At 39.7% G+C, this 11,815-nt stretch overlaps 1 protein-coding gene across 2 annotated transcripts in view; it reads right to left on the bottom strand.

Annotated features, from left to right (window-relative positions):
- Nucleotides 1-11,815, bottom strand: part of b4galnt3b (beta-1,4-N-acetyl-galactosaminyl transferase 3b) — a 185,898-nt gene that overhangs the window by 20,429 nt on the left and 153,654 nt on the right. For both annotated transcript variants that reach the window (XM_020530223.2, XM_048607762.1), the window contains exons 11-13: nucleotides 10,881-10,990; nucleotides 1,504-1,604; nucleotides 800-888 (exon numbers count right to left, since the gene is read on the bottom strand). In XM_020530223.2, the coding sequence (XP_020385812.1) occupies nucleotides 800-888; nucleotides 1,504-1,604; nucleotides 10,881-10,990 (300 nt within the window). The remainder of the gene's footprint in view (nucleotides 1-799; nucleotides 889-1,503; nucleotides 1,605-10,880; nucleotides 10,991-11,815) is intronic.

Raw genomic sequence — 11,815 nt, 5'->3', positions numbered from 1 at the left:
TGCATTTTGAATTCCGCTACATAAATGCAAATTGCTGTTATCATAGTAAAAGTGTATCAGTTGTAAATAGCTTTCCTCTGGGAAGTTGTGGATACAAGTCCGCTCCTGGAGTTAAGCAATTATATCAAGGCTGACATTCTATTGCATTACTGTGGGAGTACTGCACTTCAAAAATGCTGCCTTTCAAATAACATATGAAACCTGTGCCCCTCTCGGGAGGGTATAAAAAATCCCAAGGCACTACTTTGAAGAAAAGCCGATGAGTTATCCATTATATTATAACCAATATTCATTCCTCAATCTACACCAGTGAAACAGATGAGCTGTCATTATCAGATTGCTGTTTGTAGGAGTTGCTGTGTACAACTTTCTGTAAGGTTTCCAACATTACAACAAAGACTAGTTTTCAAAAAGTACTTAACTGACTGCAAAGTGCTTAGAGATGTCTAGTGGTAGTCAAAGGCATGATACAAATGCAAATCTTATTTTAACAACTTTTATTACTACCTACATTGGGTTTCAAACTGGGCTCCTTGGACCTCAAGAAACTGTAAAGCAATTTCAGGAGCAACACCTGTAGTATTTAATACTTTGCAAATCTATCCAGTCAGCACATTTTTTGAAGGACATTTCACTTGCTGTAAATTACATCTGTGGGTGTTTTCATTTTGCTGTTTGCAAGTTCACAAGTACTAGCAAATGATATGAGAAATATTAGAACAGTTGAGTAAACTTCCAGTAACACTGTTGATTTTATTTACAGCGCACACTGAGTCACAGAACAAAAGAGATTTGTTACCTTCGCCTGCTAGTCTGAACGGATTTTGAAACTTTTCATTGTTTGGCTTTTGTGGTGTATCCATTTTCATGTATCTATCAAATCCAAATCTGTCAGGCAGACATATCAGCAATTAAAATATTAAGATATGAAATAGTTAAGTGAAATCAATCAGATTTAATATACTCTTAATGATTCTAAGGAAATTATTATAAAAGGGATAGTTTTCTCTTTACAGTTGGATTGCTAAATAAAACCATAGTTCATACCCATTTACAAAATTTTAATTCATGGTTCCAATTATTTCATTTTTATGTGGATCGTTCTCTGAATTTATCGCTATGCTTAATATTAAATGCCAACTTGATGTCTTGTTCCCTTCTCAGATCATTTACAGTTTTGTTTGTTATATACACCTTTCAATCCAATCAAATGCCAAAAGTAGAAACTCAACTCCGGACACCTCCAGGAAACTGGCAAGTAGGTCTGTGAAATATCTCCAAACCCCAGAAGGTAGGAACCCAAAGCATAATCCTAAAGGCTGATGGCAGTTTCTGGGAAGATGAGGAAGGGACAATAGAGAAGTCATACACTTCATTCTTCCTTGCAATACTACACTGCCACAATGAAAACCCAAATCTCTACATTAATTTTGAGCACATCAATTGCCACGTACATTTTCATTACATTTAATTCTCATTTATTGAGGTATTGCTTGACCTTACCTGTCCAAGTTATAGGTATTCTCATAATAGAGGCATTTGTTTTCTGACTCCATGTGTGTTAGCCTTGTGTAATCATTAGGATATACATAAGTCAGATGAACCTAGAATTTAAAAATGTTAAGATGTTATGGGTTTGCTGAGCATTTTTGGTTTTGTTTTCTAGGCAGTGAAGTTGCTCTTAAATGTTCTGTTAGGTTTATTAGCAAACACTATTGGTTTAAACAGTGAACTGCACAAATATACTATTCTATTCAGAATGTTTTATCGTTCATACAGTAAGTACTTGAATTGATTCATATTGGTAGTATTTTTGCATACATTCACATTTATTTCAGTTCATTCAAGAAATTAAAGGGATATTAAGGGTGTTTTCGAATTTACTATCAGCTGAGGCTGAACTGTTCCATTAGGGAAGAAGTCTTGTCGCTGACACTGTAAGTGGAAGCCATCAATGTGCCAGTGTGCAGCAGAACTTCAGGGCAGCATTTTGCTGGTGGCAGCCAATTAAAACATCATTGTCAGGCTGAGTGTCCAATTGAGGATGGCAGTTCACCTCCCCAAGCTGCCAATCAGAGGGCTAGAAGGTCATCCGTGCCTCCGATGGAGATGCCTACTGCCAAAGCTGCAAGATGGACAGGGTACCTCTATGGCAGGTGCTCCTGAAAATAAGGCACTTTCTTTGCCCTGAGTCAGGGACAGGCAGGCAACCCCAACGACTGGTGGAAGAGGGGAGTCACGGGCAAGCAGTGCCTTCAAATCCAGAAATGTCAGCACAACACTGATGAAACATTTAATACAGTTACTAGTGTGGAATGTCACACACTGTGGATGTGAAAGTTAGATTCTGAAGAAACAGCAGCATAACAACTTTTGAAATGTGGGCATGGTGAAGGATGCTCTGAATCAGATGAAAGGATAGAAAGACAAATGAATGGATTATGAAGAGTCAAAATGCATAGATTTAAAGGGTTGATAAGTACAGTTTGATAGCGAGAGAGAGAGATGGCCAAGTAGGGAAATTGGAAATGGACTCCTGGTATCTCAACTTGGAAACAAATGGAGGAGAAACTGAGGGTAAAAACAGAAGAAGAAGAAGAAAGATTTGGTGAGAAGGTAGCATCGAGATATTGACTGAGAGGGAGTCATAGAGTTCTAGGGTCTACAGCACAGAAAAAGGCTATTCAGCTCTTTGGTCTGTGCCAGTCAAAATCAAGTACCTAGCTGTTCTAATCCCATTTTTCAGCACTAAGTCTGTAGCCTATATGCTTTAGAATAACAAGTGCACATCTAAATATTTCTTACATATTGAGGGTTTCTGCCTTGACCACTCTTACAGACAGTGAGTTCCAGATTCCCACTATCCTTTGAGTGAAACAGTTTTTTCTTCACATTACATCTAAATTTTCCGTCCCTTACCTTAAATCTGTGTCTCTGATCATTGATCTTTCTATCAAGGGAAGAAGTCCCTTCCTGTCTACATTGTCTGAGTGTTTCATAATTTTATACATCTCAATCATATTGCCCCTCAATCTCCTCTGTTCCAAGGAAATCAAGCCACAGTCTATCCAATTTCTCTTAATAACTAAAATTCTCCAGCCCAGGCAACATCCTGGTAAATCTCTTGTGCACCTTCTCCACTATACTAACATCCCTCCTATAATGTCAATTCCAGAACAGCACACAATACTCTGACTGTGGCCTAAACAATGTTTTATACAGTTCCAGCATAACCTCCTTGCTCTTAAACACTATGCCTATGCTAATAAAGGCAAAAATTCCATATACTCCCTTGACCACTTTACCTACCTGACCCGTTATCCTAAGCAACTGGTGGACATGCCAAGATGCCTCTGATCCTCAGTGCTTCCCCAGGTCCTACTGTCCATCATACATTCCCTTGTCTTGTTTGTCCTGCCCAAGTACATTACCTCACACTTATCTGGACTTCAAGAAAACCAAAGAAGTAACAAAATACCAGGCAGACCACTTAGGCAATGTTTATTTTTATTCTTTCTTGGGGATGGGTATCACTGACAAGGCCAGCATTTGTTGCCCATTCTTAATAGGTCTTGATTTGAGTGGATTACTAGACCATATCAATGAGCAGTTAAGAATCAACCACATTACTGCATCCATAGCATTATGTGAACCTGGGCATTTTGGATGAACCTCCAAAGGGAGTGCTGCTATTTAGGCCACCAGGAACAGGCAAAATACTCTGTGTGTATGCTGTAGCAAACAGGACAGTTCCTGCTTCATAAGGGTGTGTTTGAGTCTGAACTGGTACAAACATATGCCCAAGAGGGCACTCGGATGGTTTGTGAATTTGTTTTGAGATGGCCAGAACAAAGAAGGTTTAATATTTTTGTCCCATGTAGGCCAGGCCAACTAAGGACAGCAGATTTCCTTCCTGAACCAGTTAGACTTTTTACAACAATTGACAATGGTTTAACAATCACCATTATTGACTAGTCATATATATTCGAAATTTATTGTTTGATTTTAAATTCCAACCACAATCGTGGTAGGATTTGAACCCATATCATGGCTTCTGGATTACCTGTCCTTGTGATATTATCACCATATCACCTTATCCATCCTGGTGCCAATAAACACATGAGACAGCTATAACCCACTGCATTATGTTAAGAAGAAAATGAAAATTGATACCTCAATGTCCTCACTGTGGAATAAACAAACTGTACAGTTCCTGTCCTGTTCACTACCCACAGATACCTGTTGGAAAGTGTTTGTGCTTGGTAGCAAGAGAATCACCTTAGGACGTTATGCCTTACATTGTCAAACAGCTTAGCAACAGCTGCTGGGATAGTTTTACTGATGTGTTCTATCAACTTGCACCAAAACATGAAGATGCCTCAAAGCGAAAAGCTGCAAACCCCACGTGTCACAGAAAGAGTCCAGTGCCTGCAGGAAACAGCCAAAAATGTATCACAGACCATAGGAAAGCTAGACAGTAAAAAGTGAGGAAATTAAGGTGAGGTGGCAATTAGAATGAAACAGTTCGAGAATGAAACTACATAGTGTTAGAATTGAAATTTCTGTACTGAAAGGTACAGCATGGTTCCATCTCAGACAGTGGAATATGCAATCAGTGACTAATGAACAGGATTTGTAGTGCGGGTGCTGAATACAACAGCTTACAGCTTACTCCAATAACATGGATGAATTAGGTGCACAAACAGATCTAAATGGGCATGGTAGAGTGGGGATGACAGAGACTGGGCTGCAGGGCGACCAGAAATAGGAACTCTGGATATCCAAGGGTTTTTGGTTTTTAGAAAGGACAGTTAAAAATGAACAGGAGATAGGGAAGCACTGCTGATTAAAAAAGAAATTAATGCAAAATTTGTCGAAGGATATTAGCTCTGGACAAGTAGAATCTGTACGGGTTGAGCTTAGAAACACCAAGGAGCAGAAAACAATAGCATATATATATGGACCCTAAGATATCATAGTAATATTGGGGAAGGCAATAAAAAGGAAATTAGAGATCCATGTAATAAAGGTAATGCTTGCAAATATGTGTAACTTTAATCTGTATATGGATTCAGCAAATCAAGAGTAGCAATATTATAAAGGAGGAATTCTCAGCATCTACATGGGATAGTTTTATGGAACAATAAGTTGAGGAACCAACTAGAGAAAAGGCCATCCTTAACAGAGTCTTAACAAGGAAGGGATAATTGACAATCTAGTTGTGCAAGGCCCCTTGGGGAAGAGTGACCATATTAGGATCGAATTCTTCATGTGGACGGGGAGTGACAAAGTTGTTTCTAAGACTATGGACCTGAGTTAAAGTAAAGGAAATGATGATGCTATGAGGCACTAGCTAGCTATGATAAATCGGGGACTGTTATTTAAAGGGATGGTAGGCAATGGCAAACATTTAAAGCATGCATGGGCAAACTGGAAAGTTATTAATTCTAGTCTAGTGTGAAAATAAAATAGGAACCATTATCAGACTACAGCTAATAAGGGAAATTATGGATAGTATTAAATCCAGGGAAGAGGCATACAAATTGGCCAAGCAAGAAGTAGAAACAGTTCAGCACAGGGAGACAAAGAGACTGATTAAGAGGGGAAAACAGAGTAAGCGTGCAGGGAACATACAAACCAATAGTAAAAGCTTCTATAGGCATGTGAAGAGAAAAAGATTAGTGAAAATGAGAAAATGAATATAGGTCCCTTGCAATCAGAAACAGGGGATTTATAATGGGGAACAAAGAGATGGCAGACAAATTAAAGTCATAGTGTCATAGAGATGTACAGCATGGAAACAGACCTTTCGATCCAACTTGTCCATATCAACCAAATACCTTAAATTAATCTAGTCCCATTTGCCAGCATTTGGCCCATATCCCTCTAAACCCTTCCTATTCATATACCCATCCAGAATACTTTTAAATGTTGTAATTATGCCAGCCTCCACCATTTCCTCAGGCAGCTCATTCCATACACGCACCACCCTCTGCATGAACAAGTTGCTTCTTAGGTCCATTTTAAATCTTTCCCCTTACACCTTAAACCTATGCCCTCTAGTTTTGGACTCCAGCATTTGGGTAAAAGGAGCTTGTCTATTTACCCTATCCATGCCCCTCATGATGTTATAAACCTTTATAAGGTCACCCCTCAGCCTCCGACACTACAGGGAACATAGCTCCAAGTCTATTCAGCCTCTCCCTACAGCTTAAAACCTCCAACCCTGGCAACATCCGTGTAAATCCTTTCTGAACCCTTTCAAGTTTCACAACATCTTAACAATTGCAGGGAGACCAGAACTGCACACAGTTTTCCAATAGTGACCTAACCAATATCCTGTACAGCTGCAACATGACCTCCCAACTACTATACTCAATGCTGACCAATAAAGGCAGGCTTACCAAACACCTTCTTCACTATCTTATCTACCTGTGACTCTACTTTCAAGGAACTATGAATCTGCATTCCAAGGTCTTTTATCAACACATAGTTCCACTTTCACAAATAACATCCCAAAAATATGGGTGATCTCAGGATCAAATAGGAAGGAGGAATTTAAAGAAATTAGCATTGGTATGGAAATGGCTTTGGGGAAATTAACAGGATTAAAGGCAGATAAATCCCAAGTGCCTAATAACCTCCATATCAGAGTAATTAAGGAAGTGGTCCTAGATTTAGCAGATGTATTAGTGGTCATTTCCTAAAATTGCATAGATTCTGGAACAGTTCCTATAGTTTGGAGGATTGCTAATGTAACCCCACTGTTTAAGATGGGAGGCAGAGAGAAAACAGGGAATTGTACATGGTTAGCTTGACAATACTAGTGGGAAAAGTGCTAGAGTCTGTCATAAAAGATGTAGTAGCAAAGCACTTGGAAGATAGTGACAAGATAGGACAGAGCCAGCATGAATTTACAAAGGGGAAGTTGCTCTTGACAAATTTGTTGGCATTTTTTGAGGATCTAACTGGTGGAGAGGATACAGGGGAGTCAGTAAATGGTTTGCTTGGATTTTAAGAAGGCTTTTGATAAGGCCCCACATAAGACACTGGGAAAATTAGAGTACATGAAATTGGAGGTAGTGTACTGAAATGGACTGAGAATGGGTTGGCAGACAGGAAACAAAGAGTAGGAATAAACGAGTCATTTTTTGAGTGGGGTACAGCATGTATCAGTGCTTGGATCCCAGCTATTCACAATATATATTAATGATTTGAATGAGGAAACTATGCCATATCTCCAAGTTTACAGATGATGCAAAGCTGGGTAGGAGGGTGAGCTGTGAGGAGGATGCAGAGATGCTTCAGTGTGACTTGGACAAGCTGAGTGGGCAAATACATGGCAGATGCAGTATAATATGGATAAATGTGAGGTTATCCACTTTGGTAGCAAAAACAAGAAGGCAGATTATTATCTGAAAAGCAATAGATTAGGGAAGGGGGTGGTGCAAAGAGACCTTGTGTCCTTGTACACCAGTTACCTAAGATAAGCAGACAGTGAAGAAGGCAAATGTACGTTGGATTTCCTAGCAACAGGATTTGAGTACAGGAGCAATTACTGCAATTGTACAGGGCATTGGTAAGACCACACCTGGAGTACTGGGTATAGTGTTGATCTTCTTATCTGAGGAAAGATATTCTGGCTATGGAAGGTTTTCCAGACTGAATCCTGCGACGGTGGGCCTGATGTATGGGGAGTGACTGGTTCAGTTAGGACAATATTTGCTGGAGTGGTGGTGGTGATGGATGTGGGAGAGGGGGGATGGCATCTCATAGAAAGCTACAAACTTTTAAGAGGATTAGACAGGGTGGATGCAAGAAGTATGTTCTTGAGGATGGGGAGTCCAGAGCCAGAGGCCACGGTCTAAGGATAAGAGATAGGCCATTAAGGATTGAGGGGAGATAAAATTTATCCACGCAGAGTGGTGAGGCTGTGGAATTCTCTGCCACAGGAAACTGCTGAGACCAGAACATGGAAAACTTTCATGAGAGATGTAGATGCATTTCTTACGACTAAAGGGATCAAAGACCATGGGGAGAAAGGAGGAACAGGGTACTGAGTTGGACAATCAGCCATGATGATTTTGGATGGTAGAACAAGCTCGGAGGGCTGAATGGCCTACTTCTGCTCCTATATTCACCTTTTAAATATTTCTATGTGAAGACTTCTCTGAAGACTAGTTTTTTCTTCTATTTCTTTAGGCTCTCACTGAAAGAGATTTCAACGAACCCAAAATTAGTTGCTGTAACGGAGGGTTGTTTGGATAGATGAATTAAGATGAACCAAATGGCCTTATAGATCTGTAAATATCTTTGCATCATTTCTGTTGTTTTAGAAATAATTTGTGGATGTCAGCACAACACGGGAATGTTTTATTTTACAGAAGGAGCATGAATAAAATCTGGAGACAGCTAGTTGAGATAAGAACAGAAGTTTCACAAATTTGACAAGGGTAATTAGCAAAATTGAAAATTTAAGACAACATACTGGTGAACAACAGTCAAATGTGATCTTCTAAATCTGAATTCTGTAAACTTGAAATTGAATCAAAATGCTGGAAGTGCTCCACAGATGTTGCTAGACTTGGTGAGTAGAAACTGAGTTAACATTTTGAGTTAAACGGTGGGATTAGTTTAGTTTTGGATTATGTTTGGCACGGACTGGTTGGACCAAAGGGTCTGTTTCCATGCTGTTTGACTCTATGACTATTATTTTTGCTGACCATCTCTATAATTGTTAGTTTTGAATTTGAACAGCAATTTCATAGACATCAGTATTTCTCCAAGCTTTCTTGAGGTTTTACATTTTTTAAAAAATCCTTCCAGTCATCTTTATCAACAATTTATCCTAGCATAAACCAGAAAAAATTACCAAATCAATCAGCTGGACACTTATAACTCTTAGTTTAGATGAATGAGTGACATCAAAGACAATCTTTGTCAGTACAGTTATTGATTTGATTGTCTTATTGAAGGCATTATAACTCCTGGTTGTAATTGCCTCCACAATAATTGAACAGTCACTTGTTTTATGAGTGGGAAAATCAACATTCTGCAAGAAATGGTTAGATCAGCAAAAACAACAATGTTTTGACAATATATTCCAGTTCACTGGAAAATGCAAAAACAGATTCAAGACAGAAGCACTTACTTGAGAGAATACCGCCCAGGATTTGTGATAAAGAAGACCTAATTATTGCAATTGGTATTTGCATCCTCTATTAAAGTTGTTCACCTAGTTCACCAATACACGCGATCTGCCAAGAGGATCTGGTCTCTAAGTGAGCTCAGAAGAGCTGATAGATCCATTCACCTTGTGCTTAGCACCCTGAGAATCACTTCATTTCTGAATGAGGAGAGGATGACTCATTTGCTCCGAACCACACTGACAAGATGATAAAGAGGCCTCAACAGGTTTCTTTTACTAAAAATGCTCCTTTGAGCTTTGGTAATGTTGAGTTACAGCTGCTGACTACTTAGGAAATGTGATTTAAAAAAAATATCCTGAGGATTTTTGACCAAAGGTACTTGGCTTAATTAGAGAAAGGAGGGATGAACAGTCTGACAAAATCCCAGTTTGAAATAAACCAATTGGCAAAAAGATTTAGTTGGCACCCTGGAGAACGATGTTACTGCTCATTCATGTGAGGAAATGTCCTGGAACAACAATAACAGACCCTCAGCGAGACTATGCCTGGAGTACCAAGCGCAATGTTTACCTACTGAAAGATAGACTCGCCACAGATGCCATTATACAACTCAGGTTCGCCATATTAATTTCTGGGATGTACTATGAAGAAACTTTAAAACAGACTGGATCTTTATTCTCTTAAGAATTAAAAGAATGAGACGTGATCTCAAACATACAAACATCTTACATGGCTCGGCAGGTAGTTGCAGGAAGGACAGGGGAGATGCGGGAGGCATGTTTTCCCTGGCTGGGTTTATCTAGATCGAAGAGGCACAGTCTTATAAAAGGAATAAGGATCATTTCTTCTCAGATGGTGGTGAATCTTTTGAGTTCTCTGTCCCTAAGGGATATGGGGACTCAGTCATTGAGGGTATTCAAGATTGAGTGATTGATTTCTACAGATTGGAAACTTACAGTGTTTCAGGGACAGTGCAGAAAAATGGTGTTGAAGTAGAAGATCTTTTATGTTCTCACTGAATAGCAGAGTAAGGGCAAAGAGCTGATGGCCTGCTCCTGTTCTGTTTCTCATGCTCTTAAAAGCATTCCTAGTACAGCAAACTAAACATTGTCCACATTGCCTCAGTCTTCCATATGGGCCACCCGTGTGAGTAATGTGATAGAGTGTGAAAAGGAATAAAAACCCAGAAGTGTTCTCTTGTTCTTACAACTGACTGCAGCTTAATGTTCGATGGTTTTAAGTCCTCCTCAATATACAGCCTTCTTTTCTTGCAAGCAAACATAAGTAATGAGCGTGTGTATCCTGCGAGATGAACGATGTCCATTTACATGTTTCAATGCAGAATTTAATTCTGAATCTCTTAAAATTCTCAATGAAATTGTAGTTGGTTGGTGAGATGTGTTTTCAATTGACAAGCTGGTCTGAATTGAAGTCCGGTCCGAAACAACCGAATTTGAAACCCTTGTTCTAGCCTGAATTGGATGCATTGTTTTCACTTTAGCAATTCCTGTCTCATCCATCAGAATATAATTTGGTAACAGCATGATTAGCAAACTGGCTGAGCCTGATGTGCAATATACACGGGTTAGTTAACAATAACAAACAAGTTCAGGGTTAATTTGACCTGAAACTGATCACCCATGTCAGAAAGAAACATTACCAAATGGTGAGCATTGGCCACCTCGTACATCTTCATTAATTGTGCCTAAAGAAACAGGAAAAGATGCTTACAAACTGTAATCCCTGGTAACGAAGCAGTGGGAATCCTTTAATTATATAGCTGGGTCTGTAGACACAGTCAGGCAGTACTTTGTGCACATGGGACTCATCAATTAGAGGCACTGAAATTAGAATTAACAAAAAAAAAGGTGAGGCAGATGTTATATCACTACCTCAGAGTTATTCTCTGCCAAAAACAGAATTATAGTCTTATTTATTAATGCATTTATGCTTTTCCTCTCCAAACTGGAGGTTCATTGTTTTTAATTATTGAAAATCTGTAGATTTTAAGTACGAAAACAAAACGTTCATTTGTTCTTTTACATGAAATATCCAGCAGAATCTAAATCTGGGTAAAAAGACAAAGTCAAAGGTTTTTGTTTTGCACAGATCAGGAGCTGGTGCAATCTCTTTCAAATGAGTTTCTCATACACACTGTGAAGGACTCCACTATTGCAAAGACCATTCATATTGAAGGCAATAGCATTTTTGCTAGCTTTTTCAACAGTATACCACTCAAAGAAGCCATTGACACTTATATCATGTCATTATAGATACTTTCTAATCAACTTGTTATGAGATGTTATTACACAATTCAGGAGCAAGTGGGACTTGAACATGGGCCTCCCAGTTCAGAGATAGAGACATTACCGTGCCGTACCAGTGAGATGACGGCAGAGACGGACACTCCAGCTGATGCTCTTCTGCTTTGCCTGTTCTTCATCGTCTTTTTGTTTTATTTTCCTCCCTCTCTCCTCCCTTCTCTTGGCCTTGGACACCCAGCCCCGGCCTCCGAAGCAGCACTGGCAGTCAGCGGGGATGCCAATGGCCGCAGCGAGGGCATCAGTGACCACGGCCTGGAGCGAGGGCATCAGTGACCACAGCCCGGAGCGGGGACAGCAGTGACCACGGCCCGGAGTGACCATGGCCCGGAGCGGGGACAGCAG

Source organism: Rhincodon typus, chromosome 18 (assembly GCF_021869965.1).
Source record: "Rhincodon typus isolate 14 chromosome 18, sRhiTyp1.1, whole genome shotgun sequence".
NCBI classification, from domain to species: Eukaryota; Metazoa; Chordata; class Chondrichthyes; order Orectolobiformes; family Rhincodontidae; genus Rhincodon; species Rhincodon typus.
The sequence above is the reverse complement of the archived record's forward strand: the minus strand, read 5'-3'. Positions and strand labels throughout refer to the sequence as shown.